We start from the raw sequence: 19681 nt of genomic DNA, 5'->3' as shown, positions 1-19681 counted from the left end.
CAGACGACTTTGGCAGATTGGTGCCCCCAACTACTGGACCTTGTGGCAGCTAGCCTAGCGACCAGGAGGGCATACGAAGGGGCATTTTGGGCGTACTCTAACTTCTTGGGCAAGGAGTGGGGGAAGAGGTGGCATGACACAGGGGCTGTTCTCTCTTACCTGGGGGCATTGAAAGATGAAGGGCGCTCAGTGGCAGCAGTAAGGCGATATATAGCAGCTATCTCTTTCTTCGCACAAGCAAGGGGCAGGGGGGACCCCACTAATAGTTTCAAAGGCAAGAAAGCTCTGAAGGGGTGGCAGCACCTCCAAGCGTCACAACCGGACCCAAGGCGGCCTATAGGGGTTAATATCCTGGCATCAATACTTGGGACGCTTACCCAGGTTTGAAACACTGAGGCGGAAGTTTTCTTGTTCAGCGCTGCTTTTTTACTGGCATTTTACGGCGCCTTTAGGATTGGGGAGCTGGTGTCAAAAACACAAACAAGATGAGCAGGGTGGACTGCAGTTTAGCCATGTCAGGATCCAAGGTGACTTCTTGTTCATATCAATCCGGAGATCTAAGACCGATCAGGAGGCCCGCGGGGAAGGGGTGGTGCTGCGCCGGGCACAGGGGAACCTTTGCTGCCCTATCACCAACCTAGAGGACTTTCTGGGGCACAGGCCCAGGCGGACAGGGGGGCCACTCGCGAGGTTTCAATTTAAAAGGGACATGGATATGGCAGTGCAGAAGGCAGGGCTGGACCCCAGCAGCTTTGGAACACATTCATTCAGGATAGGGGCTGCCACCGAAGCAGCAGCAAGGGGTTTCACCAAGAGCGAAGTGCAGAGGATTGGCAGGTGGTCCTCTAATTGCTATAAGCGCTATGTGCGGCTGCTTATGCTATAAGACTGCATAGACGGTTTTGCTGATGCTGGGTTCTGTTCATCTTACAGTTTCTCAAGCCTGTCACGCAGGAGGGAAACTGGTGGCGGCGCAGCAACAGTCTGGATCTGCACAAGAACGGGTGCACGCCCGGGACCAGGGAACACACGTCGTGTGGGTCATTGGTCATTCATATGTGAGACGTTTAATTAAATTTTTTCTTTCAGGCAATTATGAGACGAGGCAGGCAGGTTTTAGGCTATCATTCCATGGGCAGGGTGGACTGAGCTTTGACCATTTCAGGGGCCTAGTGTTAGATCTGCTAGAGAGGGAAAGGGCTCGCCCCAGGGTTATTATCCTACACTCGGGAGGGAACGATCTGGTACATCTGGGTAGAAGGGGGCTGGTTGAAACACTGATCACTGAAGAGGGTTGGTTGGCATGGCTATGTCCGGAGTCCATCCTGGTTTGGTCCCGAGATTCCAATGGTGGGGGGGAAGTGGGGAGGGGGGGAGAGGAGTCTGTAAGGGCATTGAACCACTCGGTGAAAAGGATTAATAACAAAATGGAGAGGTTATTTAGGGCTCAACATTTAAAGACGATCGCCCATGGGTGCATCAGGGGCGAGCCGTGCTTCTTAAAAGACGGCGTCCATTTGTCCAAATTGGGTAATGAAATCTGCATGGAGAACCTTCTGGCTTGGTTAGTTGGGTCTAGAGACAGGCCATGACCTTTCATTGAGCTATGGGGGGGGGGGGGCTGATAGTCAGGCAACTATGCAGGCCTGTGGCGGTAAGGTCATGATTGGTGCACTTTAAATTTAAGGTCCTTAGAAGAAGGCGCCATTGTTGAATGGGGTCGCCCAAGGGGGAGGGACAAGTGGTCTCTCATGGAACTCCAGGGGCAGTTACAGCCGGTTGGCTGGAAGGGTGCGGGGGAGGGGAGCTACACTTTCCAGTAGGCTGGTTGGCCACCCCGCACGCGCACAAGGGTGCAAGTAAACTGCACATAACTGCAAGGGTCCCTTATGGAGATAATCTGCAGGGCGTAGGGGGTGCCCGGGGGGGGTTCCCTCCCAGTGAACAGGCCCCTACTGCGCATGCGCACTCCAGTTGGAGTGCGGGCATAGTTTGATCAGGATCTGGTGCTAGTCATTGACCTTGCAGTAGGCTCAAATAGGGATACGCAGAAAGATAAACGTTATTTGATTATTGAATGCATAGATTCGGATAGGAATGTCTATGTATCATGACATATGTACCGATCAATGTAATACACTGGACTTTCTGCGTATTGTGTATATAATGTATATAAAAATGTTTTGATTATTAATTTGTAATTTATTTATTTATTTATTTTATTTTATGCAATTTTTAAAGCGCGCAACTACCCGTAAGGGTGTCTCGGCGCTATCGATTACAGAACACACTTCTTGCGATGAGGAGGGAATTAGGCAGAGAACAGCCATGTTTTAAGGCTCTTTCTGAACTTGAGCAGCGTAGGGGCCATTTTGATGTGGAGTGGTAGTGTATTCCACAGCTTGGCAGTAGCGGTAGTAAAACATTTATCTCCCCAGCAGGCCTTTCTTGCCCGTGGGACTTTCAACAAGTAGGCTGAGGACGATTGTAAGGTCCGGGGTTGTTCCGCTGGGCAGAGGGCTTTTTTTAGGAACTGTGGTCCGGGGTTGTTCAGAGTTTTGTAGGCTATACACAAAGCCTTAAATTTAATTCGGCTCCTAATAGGGAGCCAGTGTAGCTCTTTGATGTAAGGAGACGTGGAGGTGAATTTAGGGATATGTAGTAGGGTTCTGGCCGCGGCGTTTTGCACCGTCTGGAGTTTATTGAGTACCCTTTCCTGAGCGTTCAGAAAAAGGGAGTTACAATAATCTGTTCTTGAGAACACTAAGGTGCTGATAAGTGTTTTGGCCGCGGACTGTGGTAAGTAAGGAAGTAGTTTTTTAATTATTTTTAGGGTATAAAAGGCAGCCGATACCACAGCGTTGGCGTGATGGAGGAAAGTCAACTTATTGTCAAAAATGACTCCCAAATTGCGGACCTTGACTACCGGTTGGGGGGGGGGACCCAGCTGAGTTGGCCACCACTGCGGGGACCATGCCGGCTGCAAGCTCCCGAATGTCATCACCTCAGTTTTGTCAGAGTTTAATTTGAGGCAATTTGATGACATCCAGGAGCTTATCGCCTTCATTCCCTCTTGGAAGTTGGCTGCGACCGATGTTCCATTATTGTGCACCGATAATACTAGTTGAGTATCATCGGCGTACGTTGTAAGGGCAATTCCATACGATTTTATCACCCTCGCCAAGTCCGATACATAGATATTAAAAAGCGTCGGACTTAGCGAGGAGCCCTGTGGGACTCCGCATGGGAGGGAAAAGGTCTGGGAGGTGAAATTACCCATCTTGACTGTCTGAGGGCGGTTGGCCAAGAATGAAGCAATGAGATCTTTGGCCTTGCCTCTTATTCCTAAAGCCGAGACACGGTCGATCAGAGTGACATGATCGACCGTGTCAAATGCAGCGGAGAGGTCCAGAAGTATTAGGACCGCGGCTCCACCCTTGTCCATCGTTGCTCTGATTTCGTCTGCAGCCTTAAGCAGTGCTGTCTCCGTTCCGTGCCCCTGTCTGAAACCAAACTGGGTGTCGTCAAGTAGATCGTTGTCATTGATGAATTTCGAAAGCTGGATGTTCATTGTTTTTTCGAAGATCTTGGCTGGGAAGGGGAGACAGGCAATAGGTCTATAACTGGCGGGGAGAGGAGGGTCCAGAGTTGGCTTTTTTAAGAGAGGCTTAATAATAGCCTCCTTCCAAACCGATGGGTAGATGCCTGTTAAGAACATGGCATTACAGATAGTAGACAACACGGGAGAAATTGCTGCTGGGATAAGATTCAGGATAGCAGGGGGGCATGGGTCGAGGGGGGATCCAGATTTGGTGGTGGCTACCAGATGTTGAATGTGTTCCTGATTGATGGTGTCAAAAGATGAAAAGATGGGAGGAGTATTGCTGGGAAATGCCACAGGGGAGGGGGAAGGGGAGGAATGAGAGAAGGTAAGGAAAATGGAACTAACCTTCTCCTCAAAGAAGCTGGCCAGAGCGTCCGATAGAGACTGAGAGCCTTCTAGGCGCGCAGCGGGGGGGTTGGACAAGGTCGTAACCACCTGAAATAGTTCTCCTACCGAGTTTTTCGCCTGGTTGATTTGTGACGTATAGTAGCGACTCTTTTCAGAAACTATAAGTCTTTTGTAGATGGAAAGGGCGTTTTTATAGGTCATTTTGTCTGCAGGGCTATAGTGGCGGCGCCACTGCCTTTCCAGGTTCCTGCAATACTGTCTCTGAATCCTAAGGGGCTCTGTAAACCACTGAGCTGATGGTATTTTCCTGTTGCGGTGGGAAATTTTAATCGGGGCTAGTTTGTTGCAAGCCGTGTTTAGGTTTGTCAAGTAATTAAAAGACGCTATAGTAGGATCCTGTTCGTTGGGGATATGACCTTCCTGCATCATCTCTGTTAAGTGAGCTAGATTGATGTTTTTCCAATCTCTGTAGGAAAATTGAGAGGAGGTTGTAGTAGGAGGTTTGGTGGGATTAATTTCAACAGAGAAACAGATCGCTGCATGGTCTGTCCAGATCAGGGGGATTACTTGGGTAACAGTTATAAAGGGACTGTTGGTGAATAGACCATCTAGTGTGTGGCCTGCTTGGTGCGTGGGAGATTTTATCAATTGCAGCAGGCCGGCAGCTGCTAAGTCTGTAGTTAGCTGCGTGGTATCGTGGTCGTTGAAGGCTTCTAAGTGAAAGTTAAAATCACCTAGTATGGTGAAGTGAGTGGAGCCTACAGCTGCTTCAATCATATTGCCTAAGTTGGCTAGAAACTTGGATCTTGACCCAGGAGGGCGGTAGATTAGCATGCCCTTAAACGATGACTTGGCCGAGAGGCCTAGTGTGAAAAAGAAAGCCTCGTATTCAGGGCAGTTAGATTGCGTCGTTGTGAGCTTAAACTCGTTTTTATAGATTATTGCTATACCTCCACCCTTTTTATTTTTAGTCCTGTCTAGTCTGCCTACATTGTAGTTGATAGGGGTGGCAGCTCTGAAGTCTGGGCCGGAGGCTTCATCCCCCCATGTCAATGTAATAAATACGGCTGGGGTTTAACGACCCCTAATCCCAAAAATCTAAAAATGTTTTGCCGCCTTTGGGGTAAACGGAAGGCGGGCAATTTTAGCACCAGGAAAAGGGACGATTTCGTAGGGGTTGTAGTCATAGGAAGAGCGGGTCTAGGCAGTACCTAACCATATTACAGCATAGTCAGGTTTTTGAAGGAGGGCGGTCAAACAGAGCTGTTTGAAGGCTGATACTGGGATTTTTCTAACGAACGGTTCCCCCGACCATGACCCTACCCCAAATGGGACGATTGGTGCCTCTCAGGGTCAGACGAGGACCAGAAACCCTCTTGGCACCACAATCACGGCCTCTGCTGAAAAGACAGACTGATATCATACGCTTCATAATCTTGACCGATTTGTTGAACATCTGTTCCAGTTGAGATCCATATCATTTTCCTCCTGGCAATGAGAGATGCATAAGTAGATTCTTCTGGAATTGATCAGTTCACCACAATCTTATCCATTTATTCCAACATGCTACCACCGAAGCTCCAACAGCGACTGCTGCATGCGAGTGATCAATAGAGGTGGCAGAGAAAGAAGAACCCACACCTGTGACTCCATCAAAGTCAATGCAGCTGTTCAATACCATAACTCGCAGCATCTGACAGTGCTAGGACGTCGCTAGAGAGTGTGCAGGCACGCAACGCCCATTGGGCTGAAAGGGAAGCAGCCTCCCCACGCCCAAGGTGTGTGGAGGCCTGGGCTGCGACAGCTTCCCGGAGTACTTCACAGGTCTTTAAAAGACCATTTACTTGCTAACAAAGCTTTGTTGTTTGTTCACCCCTTCTTAGAACCCCTGCATCTCCACTCTGACTATCGCTGGAAGTATTAGCCCCCCCCCCCCGAAATTTTTAGTAGCCCCTCCCCCCCAGAAATGTGGCTCTAGTTGCGCCTCTGGGAATGTGTATGACATATGTGCTAGCTCAGACAGCAAAATTGGAAGCACCGTCAACTCTCTTAAAAGCAACATCAATCGTCTTTATCAATAATGTTTCCTACAGAAGCATCCTCAAAATAATAGTTCCCTAGGTGTACAGGCTGCCATTAAGGGGTCTACTTTTACAACTGATGGAAACCCCTCATTGAACTTCGCCAGAGGGTGGCTTCTCGCGAGAAACCTGGGGGAAGTTAGACCCTCAGCCTCCTCCTACTGTCCTGAAAGGAACTTTCACCCTGCTTCAACAAGAGGTAGACGGTCACATTCCTTTCTGTAGGAAGAAATGCAGGGGAACTTATTATAGCGCCTGTCCCGAATCTCTGCACTGAAAGGCATGGCCACGCATCATTAGCCCCTTGATCGCTAGAGGCGCTGCAGCTCTTGTCTCGCTGCAGTGGTAGAGCCTGGCCCTGGATTACCTCTGCTGAGTGCGCCTCAGGCACCCAGAGTGACAGCCAGACACATGGTTGAAGAGAGGTGTCTGTAGCTGTCATAGGTCATGGATGCACATTTATCTCGGTCTGGGCACAGCTGGTTTATTCTGGCTCATTGTTTACCCTTGATATCTGGCAACCAATCCTATTCGTTATAATTCTGCCTCAAATATGTTTTTTATTATAGCTCTTCTGACAAACTGGTTAGCTTTGAAACTAATTGAGGAAAGGTTTACAACTCAAAACACTTTTAATATGTATCTATTTTGTATTTGTTGCTTTTTTTTTTTATTTTTGAGAGGGTAAAACATACTGAATTTTGTAGGTTTTCTCCTTTTTAGGTCTCGCCTCGGCAGCGCCTGCCCTATTGCATTGCAAATGCTCGTTTCCTCATTATTGACATGAAAATACTGGCCGGCCAGTTGATGAACAGAGTTTTTGAAGGAATGTAAGGTGTATCAGCAAAGAGAGGTGTATGTGGCTGTCATGGATACACAGTTCTCTCAGCCTGGGCCCAACCTGTTCACTTTGGCGGCCAGTTGCCTCTTGGCACCTGGTAACTGACCCTATCCACTCTAAAGCTGCCTCGTATTTGTTTTTAGGTCTCGCCTGACCCCGCTCCAAAAAGTGCTACCAGGCCAGCCTGGAGCTACAGTGCATGTGCGCGGGCGCGCTGCGCGCTGCGCTTTACTGCGATTACTTTCACTTTTGCAGCCACCTTGCATAGCCAATAGATCTCGCTTTTGGGACCTTATAAGTATTTAGTTATGCAACTGTTGCATGGCTAAACACTTATAAGGTCCCAAAGGCGAGACCTATTGGCTATGCCAATGCTTGTTTAATATACCTCTCTTGCCAAGTTGGTTTGCTCTAAAACTCATTTAGAAAAAGTGTAGACAACTCAAAAGATTTGTAATGTGTTTCTATCAGGTACTTGTTGCTGTATGTTTATATTTTAATGGGTAAAAAAATACAGAATTCTGATGATTCCCCCCATTTTTTTGAGGAATAGACTTTTTGAGGAATGCGTTCATGGACAATGCATTGATTTTCACTGAGGCACGTGCAGTACTAAAAAGGGGTTTTATGCAGAGTAAGAGAGTTAGTTGAAGTGCACATTTTTCAAAGCTAACGTTTAATATTTAGGGCAGATTATTGTGGAATGTGGTGTACAATACAAACCCTTACCTATCACCGACATCTCAAAACCACCAGCACTTGGTAACAAGGAATCGTTTACATCCTTCATTGGAATGTGTGAATTTAATTTCAAGCTCATCAAAACTTACAAAGAAATGTTCAGCCTGTGCATACATTACTTAAGAAACATGTTGAGTGTTCATGAAATGCATAATGTGAGGAGAGTGGATTGCATTTATATAAAATCTTTCAATGAAAATTTAAGATGCATCATTACCACTGATGCCAGTCAGGCTGATCCTGGAGCTGTGCTCAGACAAAAGTCAAAGGTTTGAGAGCCTCCCTCAAACTATCACTCAAACTTAGAGGGGCAGAAGCAAAGTCCTCTGACTGAACAAGAGTTGCTGGCTTTGGTCTGGGCTGTTGGCAAGTTCAAAAGCTTCTTGCGGGGAAAGGAATTTACTATCTACACTAACCATAAGTAATTTGTTCGTATTCTTGAAGGTGGTGGTTCAGGCAGAATTATCCACGTTTTGCAAAACTGGCTTGCAAGCTACAGTACCAATTCAATTTACAACATGTATTGGGAAGGTTTAATGAGTCTGCCGATTATCTGTCTTGTGCCCCACGTGACGATGAAGAAAAAAAGGGACAGATGGGAGGATTACAAAGGTATGACAGTGGCATGGTTGTCAGAGGATAGTGATGCCATTGCGTCAGGAGCCAGGTGTGAATCATTAGAGTCTTGAAAACCGATGTAGTGGGGAGTAGAGTAAGGTAACTGTGTGTGAGGCAGGGGGTGGCCACGTGAGATAGTGCTGGATGTGAGCATCCGACGCTTTCGGAAAGAGAAGGATAAACTCATAACTGAAGATGGGATTGTTCCACGTGGTGATGTGCCTGTTCATTCTTGTTCTTTAAAAGGATTGCCGGATACTCTGACTCCTGAGGGTCATGTGGGCATGACTGGCACCAAAACAAAATTATACCAGGTGTACTGGCGGAATTCTATGTATCGTGATGTGGATATTTATGTTGGTAGGTGTGTAATGTGCAGGTACTGATGAAACTACCAAAATATGCAGCTGCCCCATGATGTCTATTGAACTGCCAGATGGACCTTGGATTAAGTTTGGCATTGGCTTCATTCGTCCATCCGACATGTGATATACCACATCTTGATGGATTACGTTGGATGGATTGAAATCAAATTTGTCTCTCAGCCCAACACTATGAAAGTAATCAATTTTTTCAAATGTGGCTTTTGTAGCAAAGGTTTCCCTAGACATCTAGTCAGCGATAATAGGGTAAAGTTGATCTCTCATGGTAAATTTCAAGAGGAATGGTATGGACGATGTAAGATCCCCATTAAATCGCCCCCAGAGCAACAGACAGATTGAAAGGGTCAATCATCTAATCAAGGAGACCATTCAAATGGCTCTTAATTTCCATATCCGTGTAGAAGCTACACTTTTAGGACCGAGCTCGGTCTTGCCGCACGACTCTCGATAGCACTGGAAAACTCCTTTTGAATTGCTCCGTCGGCAGGCTAGCGATTACCAGATTGCAACCTTATTGGTCATTGGTATAAAAGAGGTGGTTGAGTAGTGTTGAATGATCAAGAAAACATGCACTACCACCCTCATTGACAACGGCCAAAGGTGGAAGTCAACAGTAGTTTTTCAGCAGGGAATGTTCCCAGGATTGGTTATTCCCCAAGTGTGAGGGAAAGCAAGGCTAGAGGTACACCGTTCCATGAGGAGTTAAGTAAGAGAAATGTTGCATTTCCTTCCAGGTTCAAAGACTTTGTGATGGATTGAACAAGATCTTTAAATATGGGAAAAGATGTAGTATGCTTTATTTTGTATTGCGATTATTTACATGCAGATCGTATGTGTTATTTGTTGTTATCCCTTACCCCAGTCCCTCTTCCCTGTTGTATTCTTCCAAATGCACTTCTGGAATGTTGTCAACGTTCTGTGAGGGTCGGAGCTGGCAGTTGTAGGGGCTCCTTTTACAGTGAAGAAACGCGTTCCTCTTACCTCACACTAGTCTCCTTAACTGCTGTCTTCCTTACTACAACACAGGCCCATAAAATCCTGGTCCGCTGGCAGGTGTATGAGCCTTTTTTTTGGTCTTGCCTGAGCCAGCGAATGCGCTGCACTGGCGAGACATTTAGTAATTGGGTTTTAAAAGTGCTACCCACAGGCTTTTGCCGGCCACCAGCTTGCTGTTACGCGCACAAGCGACATGCACAGCTGCCATCTGTGTGTGAAACCCCTCCCTTCTCCCATTCCCTCCTCGTCAGCTTCTCTTATTACAAGCTTCCCGCGTCACGCGGCAAATGCTTGTTTTTATTTCCCCTTCCGTCCGATCACTTTCACGGCTTGGCTTGTTTATCTTCGCTACAGTAAGGCCTCGATTTAGAAATGCTTTCTGGTACCCCGTGACTTCCTGTGTGTCCCATATCCTCAGTAGTACAAGCTGTACCTCACTTTACAGTGGATCCCCCATTGTAGCCTCCGTTTTATTGGATGCTGTGCTCAGAAATTCTCTATACCGGGGTATGTATAAATGTGCCTTTCACCCCACACCGGCTTCACCCGCACTACTTTCATCCTGCACTGCCTTCACTTCACACCACTTTTCATCCCGCATCTCCTTCAACCCACGCCACCTTCATCCCGCACTGCCTTCACCCGCACTGCCTTCACCTCACGCCGCTTTTCATCCCGCACCGCCTTGACCCGCACTGTTTCATCGAGCACCAACATCATCCTGCACCGCCTTCACCTCACACTGCTTTTCACCCAGCACTGCTTTCACCCACACCGCCTTCATCCACCTCTACCTTCACCTTACACCTCCTTTCACCAAGCACTGGCTTCACCCACACCGCCTTCATCCTGCTCTACCTTCACCTCACACCGCCTTTCACCCAGCACTGCTTTCACCCACACCGCCTTCATCCAGCTCTACCTTCACCTTACACCTCCTTTCACCAAGCACTGCCTTCACCCACACCGCCTTCATCCTGCTCTACCTTCACCTCACACCGCCTTTCACCCAGCACTGCCTTCACCCAAACCGCCTTCATCCTGCTCTACCTTCACCACACACCGCCTTTCACCCAGCACTGCCTTCACCCACACCGCCTTCATCCTGCTCTACCTTCACCTCACGCCGCCTTTCACCCAGCACTGCCTTCACCCACACCACCTTCATCCACCTCTACCTTCACCTCACACCGCCTTTCACCCAGCACTGCCTTCACCCACACCGCCTTCATCCTGCTCTACCGACACCTCACGCCGCCTTTCACCCAGCAGTGCCTTCACCCACACCGCCTTCATCCTGCTCTACCTTCACCTCACGCCGCCTTTCACCCAGCACTGCCTTCACCCACACCGCCTTCATCCACCTCTACCTTCACCTCACGCCGCCTTTCACCCAGCACTGCCTTCACCCACACCGCCTTCATCCTGCTCTACCGTCACCTCACACCGCCTTTCACCCAGCACTGCCTTCACCCACACCGCCTTCATCCTGCACTACCGTCACCTCACGCCGCCTTTCACCCAGCACTGTCTTCACCCACACCGCCTTCAACCTGCTCTACCTTCACCTCACGCCACCTTTCACCCAGCACTGCCTTCACCCACACCGCCTTCATCCTGCTCTACCTTCACCTCACACCGCCTTTCACCCAGCACTGCCTTCACCCACCCTGCCTTCAACCTGCTCTACCTTCACCTCACGCCGCCTTTCACCCAGCACTGCCTTCACCCACACCACCTTCATCCACCTCTACCTTCACCTCACGCCGCCTTTCACCCAGCGCTGCCTTCACCCACACCACCTTCATCCACCTCTACCTTCACCTCACACCGCCTTTCACCCTGCACTGCCTTCACCCACACCGCCTTCATCCTGCTCTACCGTCACCTCACGCCGCCTTTCACCCACACCGCCTTCACCCACACCGCCTTCATCCAGCTCTACCTTCACCTCACGCCGCCTTTCACCCAGCACTGCCTTCACCCACACCGCCTTCATCCTGCTCTACCGTCACCTCACGCCGCCTTTCACCCAGCACTGCCTTCACCCACCCCGCCTTCATCCTGCTCTACCTTCACCTCACACCGCCTTTCACCCAGCACTGCCTTCACCCACCCCGCCTTCAACCTGCTCTACCTTCACCTCACGTCGCCTTTCACCCAGCACTGCCTTCACCCACACCACCTTCACCTCACGCCGCCTTTCACCCAGCGCTGCCTTCACCCACACCGCCTTCATCCTGCTCTACCGTCACCTCACGCCGCCTTTCACCCAGCACTGCCTTCACCCAGACCGCCTTCATCCTGCTCTACCGTCACCTCACGCCGCCTTTCACCCAGCACTGCCTTCACCCACCCCGCCTTCAACCCGCTCTACCTTCACCTCACGCCGCCTTTCACCCAGCACTGCCTTCACCCACACCGCCTTCATCCAGCTCTACCTTCACCTCACGCCGCCTTTCACCCAGCACTGCCTTCACCCACACCGCCTTCATCCTGCTCTACTGTCACCTCACGCCGCCTTTCACCTGGCACTGCCTTCACCCACACCACCTTCATCCTGCTCTACCTTCACCTCACACCGCCTTTCACCCAGCACTGCCTTCACCCACCCCGCCTTCATCCTGCTCTACCTTCACCTCACACCGCCTTTCACCCAGCACTGCCTTCACCCACCCCGCCTTCAACCTGCTCTACCTTCACCTCACGCCGCCTTTCACCCAGCACTGCCTTCACCCACACCGCCTTCATCCAGCACTACCTTCACCTCACGCCGCCTTTCACCCAGCACTGCCTTCACCCACACCACCTTCATCCACCTCTACCTTCACCTCACGCCGCCTTTCACCCAGCGCTGCCTTCACCCACACCACCTTCATCCACCTCTACCTTCACCTCACACCGCCTTTCACCCAGCACTGCCTTCACCCACACCGCCTTCATCCTGCTCTACCGTCACCTCACGCCGCCTTTCACCCAGCACTGCCTTCACCCACACCGCCTTCAACCTGCTCTACCTTCACCTCACGCCGCCTTTCACGCAGCACTGCCTTCACCCACCCCGCCTTCAACCTGCTCTACCTTCACCTCACGCCGCCTTTCACGCAGCACTGCCTTCACCCACACCGCCTTCAACCACCTCTACCTTCACCTCACGCCGCCTTTCACCCAGCGCTGCCTTCACCCACACCACCTTCATCCACCTCTACCTTCACCTCACACCGCCTTTCACCCTGCACTGCCTTCACCCACACCGCCTTCATCCTGCTCTACCGTCACCTCACGCCGCCTTTCACCCACACCGCCTTCACCCACACCGCCTTCATCCAGCTCTACCTTCACCTCACGCCGCCTTTCACCCAGCACTGCCTTCACCCACACCGCCTTCATCCTGCTCTACCTTCACCTCACACCGCCTTTCACCCAGCACTGCCTTCACCCACACCGCCTTCATCCTGCTCTACCGTCACCTCACGCCGCCTTTCACCCAGCACTGCCTTCACCCACCCCGCCTTCATCCTGCTGTACCTTCACCTCACACCGCCTTTCACCCAGCACTGCCTTCACCCACCCCGCCTTCAACCTGCTCTACCTTCACCTCACGTCGCCTTTCACCCAGCACTGCCTTCACCCACACCACCTTCACCTCACGCCGCCTTTCACCCAGCGCTGCCTTCACCCACACCATCTTCATCCACCTCTACCTTCACCTCACACTGCCTTTCACCCTGCACTGCCTTCACCCACACCGCCTTCATCCTGCTCTACCGTCACCTCACGCCGCCTTTCACCCAGCACTGCCTTCACCCACACCGCCTTCATCCTGCTCTACCGTCACCTCACGCCGCCTTTCACCCAGCACTGCCTTCACCCACCCCGCCTTCAACCCGCTCTACCTTCACCTCACGCCGCCTTTCACCCAGCACTGCCTTCACCCACACCGCCTTCATCCAGCTCTACCTTCACCTCACGCCGCCTTTCACCCAGCACTGCCTTCACCCACACCGCCTTCATCCTGCTCTACCTTCACCTCACACCGCCTTTCACCTGGCACTGCCTTCATCCACCCCGCCTTCATCCTGCTCTACCTTCACCTCACACCGCCTTTCACCCAGCACTGCCTTCACCCACACCACCTTCATCCAGCTCTACCTTCACCTCACGCCGCCTTTCACCCAGCACTGCCTTCACCCACCCCGCCTTCATCCTGCTCTACCTTCACCTCACGCCGCCTTTCACGCAGCACTGCCTTCACCCACCCCGCCTTCATCCTGCTCTACCTTCACCTCACGCCGCCTTTCACCCAGCACTGCCTTCACCCACACCGCCTTCAACCTGCTCTACCTTCACCTCACGCCGCCTTTCACGCAGCACTGCCTTCACCCACCCCGCCTTCAACCACCTCTACCTTCACCTCACGCCGCCTTTCACCCAGCGCTGCCTTCACCCACACCGCCTTCATCCTGCTCTACTGTCACCTCACGCCGCCTTTCACCCAGCACTGCCTTCACCCACCCCGCCTTCATCCTGCTCTACCTTCACCTCATGCCGCCTTTCACCCAGCACTGCCTTCACCCACACCGCCTTCAACCTGCTCTACCTTCACCTCACGCCGCCTTTCACGCAGCACTGCCTTCACCCACCCCGCCTTCAACCACCTCTACCTTCACCTCACGCCGCCTTTCACCCAGCGCTGCCTTCACCCACACCGCCTTCATCCTGCTCTACCTTCACCTCACACCGCCTTTCACCCAGCACTGCCTTCACCCACACCGCCTTCATCCTGCTCTACCTTCACCTCACACCGCCTTTCACCCAGCACTGCCTTCACCCACACCGCCTTCATCCTGCTCTACCTTCACCTCACACCGCCTTTCACCCAGCACTGCCTTCACCCACCCCGCCTTCAACCTGCTCTACCTTCACCTCACGCCGCCTTTCACCCAGCACTGCCTTCACCCACACCGCCTTCATCCAGCACTACCTTCACCTCACGCCGCCTTTCACCCAGCACTGCCTTCACCCACACCACCTTCATCCACCTCTACCTTCACCTCACGCCGCCTTTCACCCAGCACTGCCTTCACCCACACCGCCTTCATCCTGCTCTACCGTCACCTCACGCCGCCTTTCACCCAGCACTGCCTTCACCCACACCGCCTTCAACCTGCTCTACCTTCACCTCACGCCGCCTTTCACGCAGCACTGCCTTCACCCACCCCGCCTTCAACCACCTCTACCTTCACCTCACGCCGCCTTTCACCCAGCGCTGCCTTCACCCACACCACCTTCATCCACCTCTACCTTCACCTCACACCGCCTTTCACCCTGCACTGCCTTCACCCACACCGCCTTCATCCTGCTCTACCGTCACCTCACGCCGCCTTTCACCCACACCGCCTTCACCCACACCGCCTTCATCCAGCTCTACCTTCACCTCACGCCGCCTTTCACCCAGCACTGCCTTCACCCACACCGCCTTCATCCTGCTCTACCTTCACCTCACACCGCCTTTCACCCAGCACTGCCTTCACCCACCCCGCCTTCAACCTGCTCTACCTTCACCTCACGTCGCCTTTCACCCAGCACTGCCTTCACCCACCCCGCCTTCAACCTGCTCTACCTTCACCTCACGCCGCCTTTCACCCAGCACTGCCTTCACCCACCCCATCTTCATCCACCTCTACCTTCACCTCACACCGCCTTTCACCCTGCACTGCCTTCACCCACACCGCCTTCATCCTGCTCTACCGTCACCTCACGCCGCCTTTCACGCAGCACTGTCTTCACCCACACCGCCTTCATCCTGCTCTACCTTCACCTCACACCGCCTTTCACCCTGCACTGCCTTCACCCACACCGCCTTCATCCTGCTCTACCGTCACCTCACACCGCCTTTCACCCAGCACTGCCTTCACCCACACCGCCTTCATCCTGCACTACCGTCACCTCACGCCGCCTTTCACCCAGCACTGTCTTCACCCACACCGCCTTCATCCTGCTCTACCTTCACCTCACGCCGCCTTTCACGCAGCACTGCCTTCACCCACACCGCCTTCAACCTGCTCTACCTTCACCTCACGCCGCCTTTCACGCAGCACTGCCTTCACCCACCCCGCCTTCAACCACCTCTACCTTCACCTCACGCCGCCTTTCACCCAGCGCTGCCTTCACCCACACCGCCTTCATCCTGCTCTACCTTCACCTCACGCCGCCTTTCACCCTGCACTGCCTTCACCCACACCGCCTTCATCCAGCTCTACCTTCACCTCACGCCGCCTTTCACCCAGCACTGCCTTCAGCCACACCACCTTCATCCTGCTCTACCGTCACCTCACGCCGCCTTTCACCCAGCACTGCCTTCACCCACACCGCCTTCATCCTGCTCTACCTTCACCTCACGCCGCCTTTCACCCAGCGCTGCCTTCACCCACACCACCTTCATCCTGCTCTACCTTCACCTCACGCCGCCTTTCACCCAGCACTGCCTTCACCCACACCGCCTTCAACCACCTCTACCTTCAGAAAATTTCTCCCAAAAGATATCATGAAATGTTGAAACTAGGGTGCTGTGCATTGTCATTCCACGGGTGCTGTGCATTGCCAGTCCACGGGTGCTGTGCAGTGGCATTCCAGGGGTGCTGTGCATTGTCATTCCGCGGGTGCTGTGCATTGTCATTCCACGGGTGCTGTGCAGTGTCATTCCACGGGTGCTGTGCAGTGGCATTCCACGGGTGCTGTGCAGTGGCATTCCACGGGTGCTGTGCATTGCCAGTCCACGGGTGCTGTGCATTGCCAGTCCACGGGTGCTGTGCATTGCCATTCCACGGGTGCCGTGCAGTGGCATTGCACGGGTGCTGTGCAGTGGCATTCCACGGGTGCTGTGCAGTGGCATTCCACGGGTGCTGTGCATTGCCAGTCCACGGGTGCTGTGCATTGCCAGTCCACGGGTGCTGTGCATTGCCATTCCACGGGTGCCGTGCAGTGGCATTGCACGGGTGCTGTGCAGTGGCATTCCACGGGTGCTGTGCAGTGGCATTCCACGGGTGCTGTGCAGTGGCATTCCACGGGTGCTGTGCAGTGGCATTCCACGGGTGCTGTGGTACTTTCAATGACACTTTAGAGCTTCGCATTGTTTCAAAGGTCAGTAATATCCATTATTTAACTATGTCCTTTGCTTGGTTTCACTCTCTAGGAAGTATCACTCAAGTGTCACATTTCGCAGCAGGATGTCCCCCTTACTCACGCTGAAATCACTGACGCTGTCCACATAAACCGTCTGAAAACATGGCCGCTGGCTCTGTCGCCAAAGCGCTTTGCATTGTGGAACCTGAAGTTCATATGTATTCACTATTCCACGCGTAGTTCAAACGCCAGCATGCTAACAAGCCAAGACGAGTTCCAAGTGACACACATTGCACCACTTGGCAACAATAGAGACGGCAGAAGAGGCGCACATAGCAAATTACAACTTATTTGATAACAATCTAAAGCATAGCGACGTCTGGTGTAAAATGAAGCAGAAACAGGTCGTGGCGAAGAGGCCCACACTCACCATGCTGCTGCTGGGGGAGGGGAAGAGCAGTCTGAAGAAACGGAGAGCAATGACGGCCGAGCACGAGAAACAGACACACGAAGTGAGAAGCAGCCAGAGAGAAACACAAACAAGGGCGGCCGGGTGAGCTGCTGCAGTCTGCTGCTCACGGAGACAGCGGAGCCGGAATAAAGGCGAGTGAGGAGGAGGTGTTCAGGCGAGGATCACACACTCCATCTTAGCACGGTTCCTTTCACTCCATCTTAGAATGGTTCCTGTCCCCCTCTTTTCCTCGAAGCTGTTTTATAGAATTGGATACGTTTATCTATTTATACCTGTTGAATACCTGGAAAATATGTGAGTGCTAAGAAGCAAACCTTAGACGACGCAGAACTGAAGCTGGTATTTTAAATGTTGTTTTTTGTGCTGTTGTTTTTCTACCGAGCTCCAATGTACCCAGGTGTGTTTCTCGTGCGGCATCTTTGCGAGATGTCTCAAACTTGTCTCGCTGTTGGTGAGCTGGGGGATGCACCAGGAACGGCTCGGATGCCCACTGCCAGTGACCGGGCTGTGCTATGACAGCTGGAGGAGGGGCCTCGAAGGATCCGCGAGTGGTTCCGGAGCGCAGGTAACAAGCATTGGCAAGGGCAAGTTTCTCGATTGCCGATGACGTCACATAGAGATGAGCGAGCCAAGCCAGAGGCGAGCCAAGGGTCTTGCTTGGCTCTTCTAGGCCGGTTATCTGCCGATTCCTAAACATGGCGTAAAATATCATAGTCTGTTCAAAGTTCAACAATGTGTATTTCTTTAGCACGTGGAAGCTTTAACATTGCATTGCTCTGTCACTTTTAGGCACTGTACTGAGAAGTACATATCCAACGCTGGCGACAGTGTCATTATTGAACCAAGAGGCAAGACGGTCGTCATGGGATCCCTAGCCCTGGATTATTTTACAGAAATTCTATAGTCTTTTTTATAGTCTGTAAAACCAAAACAGTAGGTCAAGCTGGGATTTTGAACTCACACACTCATACACCAGTTTTGGTGAATTAGAACATTGGAATGTTGGGAGGTCCATCGAAAACAATGGAGCGCTCCGGGCTTCTAATGGGAAGTAGAACATTAGAATGTTGGGAGCTCCATTGAAAACAATGGAGCGCTCCGGGCTTCTAATGGCAAGTAGAACATTGGAATGTTGGGCACTCCATCGAAAACAATGGAGCGCTCCCGGCTTCTAATGGCAAGTAGAACATTGGAATGTTGGGAGCTCCATTGAAAACAATGGAGCGCTCCGGGCTTCTAATGGCAAGTAGAACATTGGAATGTTGGGCACTCCATCGAAAACAATGGAGCGCTCCGGGCTTCTAATGGCAAGTAGAACATTAGAATGTTGGGAGCTCCATTGAAAACAATGGAGCGCTCCGGGCTTATAATGGCAACATTGGAATGTTGGGAGCTCCATCGAAAACAATGGAGCGCTCCGGGCTTCTAATGGCAAGTAGAACATTGGAATGTTGGGAGCTCTATTGAAAACAATGGAATGCTCCGGGCTTATAATGGCAAGTAGAACATTGGAATATTGGGAGGTCCATCGAAAACAATGGAGCGCTCCGGGCTTCTAATGGCAAGTAGAACATTGGAATGTTGGGAGCTCCATTGAAAACAATGGAATGCTCCGGGCTTCTAATGGCAAGTAGAACATTGGAATGTTGGGAGCTCCATTGAAAACAATGGAATGCTCCGGGCTTCTAATGGCAAGTAGAACATTGGAATGTTGGGAGGTCCATCGAAAACAATGGAGCGCTCCGGGCTTCTAATGGCAAGTAGAACATTGGAATGTTGGGAGCTCCCTTGGAAACAATGGAGCGCTCCGGGCTTCTAATGGCAACATTGGAATGTTGGGAGCTCCATTGAAAACAATGGACAAGTAGAACATTGGAATGTTGGGCGCTCCATCGAAAACAATGGACAAGTAGAACATTGGAATGGTGGGCGCTCCATCGAAAACAGTGGAGTGCTCCAGGCTTCTAATGGCAATTAGAACACTGGAATGTTGGGAGCTCCATCGAAAACAATGGAGCGCTCCAGGCAAGTAGAAAATCAGAGTTCACAGCTGTTACTGTGAACAAAGGCCTCAAGAAGCCCGAGGGGATTTCATCCACTCGGCCCCTGAGGCCTTTGTTTTATTTGTTAGAACATTCTGCCCTCTACTGACGGAATGTTCAATGCCTTTTAGCCCTCCATATATGGGCTACATATACGGCATTAAAGGCTGGATCCCTTGTTAAAGGGCCTGCATTTGGCTCGGGCCCTTAATGGCCATAGGCAGGCTACAAGGCTATATTAAAATATTTCCCTAAGATCACACAATGCAAGCAGGTAAGCTGCGATTTATCCAGGTTTTCTGGTATCGCTTTGTACAACTCTGCCACTAAATGGGAATATTTATTTGTGTCTCCCTTTTAATGTTAATATTTTGCTTTTACCTCTTTGTGCATTTTCCTGCACTTTTTAAATAGCGTGATCTTGCCCCAA

The 19681-nt window shown here is 51.5% G+C and overlaps 1 protein-coding gene across 1 annotated transcript in view; it reads right to left on the bottom strand.

Moving 5' to 3' along the window:
* Positions 1-17346, bottom strand: part of LOC146869176 (7-methylguanosine phosphate-specific 5'-nucleotidase A-like) — a 70193-nt gene extending 52847 nt beyond the window's left edge. The window contains exon 1 of the mRNA XM_085641907.1: positions 17168-17346. Within this exon, the coding sequence (XP_085498033.1) occupies positions 17168-17170 (3 nt within the window). The 5' untranslated portion in view covers positions 17171-17346. The remainder of the gene's footprint in view (positions 1-17167) is intronic.
* Positions 17347-19681: the final 2335 nt, after the last annotated feature.

Source organism: Triturus cristatus, chromosome 1_1, assembly GCF_964204655.1.
Source record: "Triturus cristatus chromosome 1_1, aTriCri1.1, whole genome shotgun sequence".
In the NCBI taxonomy this organism is placed as follows: Eukaryota; Metazoa; Chordata; class Amphibia; order Caudata; family Salamandridae; genus Triturus; species Triturus cristatus.
This window is presented reverse-complemented; position numbering and strand designations above follow the sequence as displayed.